Here is a 4,931-nt window from a genome sequence, read left to right as displayed (position 1 = left end):
AGGCTGCCGGCGAACCCGTCCATCTTGTGCTGTCTGGCAGCGCTGCTCTGCTCCTGTACGGCGGCGGCGGCGGTCGGGCAGGACGCGGCGCCTTCCTGGATGGGGCTGAGCTGGGGAGTTTCTCTCATTCAGTCGCACACAGGAGGGAGGACACGTCTGCTGTGCGGCCGGTCAGGGAGCTCCGCGCCGCGCACACTGAGGACTATGTGGCTGCTCCTCTTCCTCCTGCCGCTCCCGCCTCAGTCACTGCAGCTCCGCCCAGCTCGTCCGGACTCAGCCACGCCCACACGCCTGTAGGGGTTGTTTTTTTTTTTTTTCCTGTCACAACTTTACTGACAAGATAAATTGTCACAAACTTCCCAGAACTAGAAAAAAAAACTGTTTTAACCCCTTAAGGACCGAGCCACTTTGTAGGTTAATGACCAGGCCAATTTTTACAATTCTGACCACTGTCCATTTATGAGGTAATAGCTCTGGAACGCTTCAACGGATCCCCCTGATTCTGAGATTGTTTTTTCGTGACATATTTGTACTTCATGATTGTGGTAAAATTTCTTCGATATCACTTGCGTTTATTTGTGAAAAAATCAGAAATTTGGTGAAAATTTAGAAAATGTCGTAATTTTTAAACTTTGAATTTTCACGCCCTTAAATCAGAGAGATAAGTGACACAAAATAGTTAATAAATAACATTTCCCACATGTCTACTTTACATCAGCACATAATGAATTATGAAGCATCATTTTTTTTTGTTAGGGAGCTATAAGGGTTAAAAGTTGACCAGCGATTTCTCATTTTTCCAACAAAATTTACAAAACCATTTTTTTTAGGGACCACATCACATTTGATGTGACTTTGAGGTGTCTATATGACAGAAAATACCCAAAAGTGACACCATTGTAAAAACTGCACCCCTCAAGGTGCTCAAAACCACATTCAAGAAGTTTATTAACCCTTCAGGTGCTTCACAGGAATTAAAGCAACGTGGAAGGAGAAAATGAACATTTTACTTTTTTTTTTTTTGCAAAAATTTCATTTTAGACCCAATTTTTCATTTTCACAAGGGTAACAAGAGAAAATGGACACCAAAATATGTTGTGCGTGCAATTTCTCTTGAGTACGCCGATACCCCATATGTGGGGAAAACTACTGTTTGTGCGCACAACAGGGCTCAGAAGGAAGGAGCACCGTTTGACTATTTGAACGCAAAAATGGCTGGAATCGAGAGCAGACGCCATGTCACATTTGGAAAGCTACTGATGTGCCTAAACAGTAGAAACCCCCCCACAAGTGACCCCATTTTGGAAACTAGACCCTTCAAGAGGTGTAGTTTGTAAAATGGCGTAACTTATGGGGGATTCTGCTGTTCTGGCACCTCAGGGGCTCTGACAATGTGACATGGCACCCTCAAACCAGTCCAGCAAAATGTGAACTCCAATATGGCGCTTCTTCCCTTCTGAGCTTTGGACTGTGTCTCAAAAGTAGTTTCCCCCCACATATGGGGTGTCTGCGTACTCGGACGAAATTGCACAACAAATTGCATGGTGCAATTTTTCCTGTTATCTTTGCGAAAATAAAAAAAAATGGAGCTAAAAGAATATTTATGAGGGAAAAATTATATTTTTTACTTTCACAGCTCAGCATTATAAACTTCTGTGAAGTACCTGGGGGTTCAAGGTGCTCACCACACATCTAGATACATTCCTCAATTAATTCATCTAAGGGTGCAGTGAGCATGTTGACACCACATATGTACCTCACATAAATTTATACCATTGGGCGGTAAAGAAAGAATAATTACATTTTTACCACTAAAATGTTTTAACCCCAAATTTGTAATTTTTATAAGGGCTAATAAGAGAAAATTTGTTCTGTGTGCCCCAATACCCTACATGTAATTGGGAACTACTTTTCAGGCACAGTACAAAACTCAGAAGGGAAGGGGCAACATATTATAGTGCAGTTTTTACTGTTATGGTTTGCTGGTGTCATGACCCACTGGGGGAGCCCCCGAGGTGCCAGAACAGCAGAACCCCCCATAAGAGACCCCATTTTACAAACTACACCTCTCAATGAATTCATCTAAGGGTGCAGTGATCATATTGACACCACAGGATTTTATACCATTGGGCAGTGAAGAAAAAATAATTACATTTTTACCAAAAAAATTTTGTTTTAGCCCCAGGTTTTACATTTTTCACATGGGGAAATTGGTTAAAAATGGCACCAAAATGTGTCATACATTTTCTGCTGAACGTGGAAAAACCCCACACGTGACTGTACAGTACTGCTTAGCCACACGGTGAGACTCGAGAGGTACCAAGAGCTATTTGCCTCCTGGAGCGCAGATTTTTCTAGTATAGTATGCAGACTCCATATACAGATATCCTAAGTGCTAGAACAACAGAATTCCCCGTCAAGTGACCCCATTTTGAAAATTATATCCCTACCAAATATGTGAATGTGGCACCCCAGGGGTCTGGTTACCACAGTAATAGAGATATTATGTCTGAGAGCAAGTGGGAGGTTTCTCTGGTCAGGAGCCCTAAGCATGCAACACGGCCCACCCAGACCTGGGAGGGGAGGAATCTGCCCTTATAAACTGGGTCTGGGGCGGGATTAAGTTAGTCAGAGCCTGGAGTGAAGTCCCAGACAGAGACGCAGTCTGGTCTGGAGGACAGCAGACACAGGGAAAGTGACAACAGGAGCTCTGTAGGAGCAGGAGTGAGTGCCAGAGGCTGGAAGCTAGAAAGCTCGCCTTGGCTGAAGACACTAAACCCGGACACGGAGTCCGAGGCTGTGGGGACATCCAGGTCCAGCAGCAGAATCCAACCGGCAGGGGATTCCATGTCCTCTGGCCTTAGAAACCCGAAGGCACGGTCACAAGCAAGGGACCAGCACCGCCATCGTGAAGCGAAGGCTAACGGAAGGCCCCAAGTCACCGGCCATACGGGTGAGCACCACACGGTATACTCAGGGACGTGGGCTACTTCTACCCGCATAGAGCAAGGTAGCCAGGAAAGAGTGCAGATAGTCGGGGAGGCCTACAACTCCACCTGGCCAGGGGAGATCCTGCTTGCTCACAGACTGACCACGCCCCTACTGCTAACCAGTACTCCTGGGAGGGTCTGCTTTATACCACTAGTAAAGACCCTGAACTGCACCACACATCTCTGTGTTTCATCGCCGCACCAGCACCATTACTACTGGGACGCTCACACCATCACTCCCATCATCCACATTAGCTGCCCTGAGGCAATACTCCTCCCATCCCATACTTAGCTGCGCAAATTACATCAGCCTCAGCGGTCTGCAGCGCAGCGGCGGTCCCCACTGACCGCAATCCATGGGTGGCGTAGTCGGACATTGTTATTACTTAAGACTGCCACTGGTTTGACCGCCCTGGGCACGGACCGGGTCACCGCCACTGAGAACTACAACCCCCAGCGATCCGGCTCCGGGTATTCCCCTGCACCGCACAGGCCCAGGGGGCACGTCAACTTTGGCGTAGTCGGCAGGATTTCGTGCCCGCAACCACCGGGTACTGCGTGCCTGAAAAAGACTTTTGAACTTACCTGTGGTGAAGTTTCCCGCCGTCCGGAGCCGATTCACGCCATCAGACGCCATCTTGGACCGTTTCCCGCCGTCTTCTGCCTTCTTCCCGCCATCCGCAGCTGCTTCCCGCCTTCGGACGCCATCTTCGGGACGCCGCGCGGGAAGAAGAGGGGCGTGGACGCCGAAAGCGCGTGAGATCCGAAGCTCCGCCCCACGCTCCGCCCCACGCTCTGACGGCGCGCAAGGTCCTGGAAGGAAGGAAGAGCGACGCTGACGTCATCGGAGCGCGACGCCAGGTCCTCAACCCCGACGATCGACTGCGGAGCCGCGGCCTACGGAAGAAGAGCATCGCAAGGTAGGCCACGGTCCACTAGGGGGGAAGGAGGATGTCGGACACCGAGAGGAGCTCCACTGCCACAGCCACCGCCAGCGCAACCGCTGCAGCAGTCATGCCATTCATCATGCCCTATATCCCGGGGGCAACCTGGCTACCCCAGTACTCAGGAGAGTCACATACCCTGAGTGATTTTAGGGAAAGACTTGATAGCCTCTTCCAGGTATACCCCCTCACAGAAGAGCAAAAAGTAAGCATCCTGGTGGCCCAGTTAATCGGGGCAGCCCAAAGGGAGGTAAAGTCCTGGTCACCTGGGAAGAAGAGGACTGTCAGAGAAATACTAGCCCGGCTGAAAGACACATTTGACACCCGCACCTCAGCCGAGATAAAACTAAGATTTTACGGGTGCAAACAACGGGCACATGAAAGTATAAGGGACTATGCTCTAAACCTACAAGAGGCCCTGAGAGCCATTAAGCAGGCAGACCCTGACAGCATGGGAAATGAAGACAAGCTGTTGACCAAACAATTTATTGAGGGTCTACTGTGCAATGCCCACCGAACCCAGTTGCGGGCAATGGCCTTACAGGACCCTGACCTGGACTTTGCACAGTTCAAGGACAGAGCCATCCGGGTGCTCCGAGAACCGGCACCAGGTGGAGCTGTGACCCACAGGCGCCCTGCTATCACTTATCACCAGGAGACGGCGCCCTTGTCTGCAGGGCCTGTGGGAGCTGATGCGCAGGCTTTGAACAATGACCCGGCAACAGACCCGCACCACCAGGTCCAAGAGCTGACTAAGAGTGTTGCCGAGCTAACCAGAACTGTGCAGTCTTTACAGGTCTCTTCTCCAGAAGAGATCCAGCTGGCATCCGGACCGGAGGACGTCCCGTGGCGCCGACTGAGGAGGACTCCACCGGCCAGAGGAAGACCCAGCAACAGATACAACGAGGACGGACGACCCATCTGCCGCCGCTGCAATCAACCCGGACATATGGCAAGGTACTGTCATTTAAACGGGCACAACTTGGGGTAGAGGGCC

General features: G+C 50.1%; 1 protein-coding gene across 1 annotated transcript in view; it reads right to left on the bottom strand.

The window, feature by feature from the left end:
• EML4 (EMAP like 4) overlaps positions 1–272 on the bottom strand; it is a 123,225-nt gene extending 122,953 nt beyond the window's left edge. Inside the window, exon 1 of the mRNA XM_073672029.1 lies at positions 1–272. Within this exon, the coding sequence (XP_073528130.1) occupies positions 1–128 (128 nt within the window). The 5' untranslated portion in view covers positions 129–272.
• Positions 273–4,931: the final 4,659 nt, after the last annotated feature.

The sequence above is a fragment of the Phyllobates terribilis genome, unplaced genomic scaffold (genome assembly GCF_046119375.1).
Source record: "Phyllobates terribilis strain yellow unplaced genomic scaffold, ASM4611937v1 Scaffold_3__8_contigs__length_932513732, whole genome shotgun sequence".
Taxonomy (NCBI): Eukaryota; Metazoa; Chordata; class Amphibia; order Anura; family Dendrobatidae; genus Phyllobates; species Phyllobates terribilis.
This window is presented reverse-complemented; position numbering and strand designations above follow the sequence as displayed.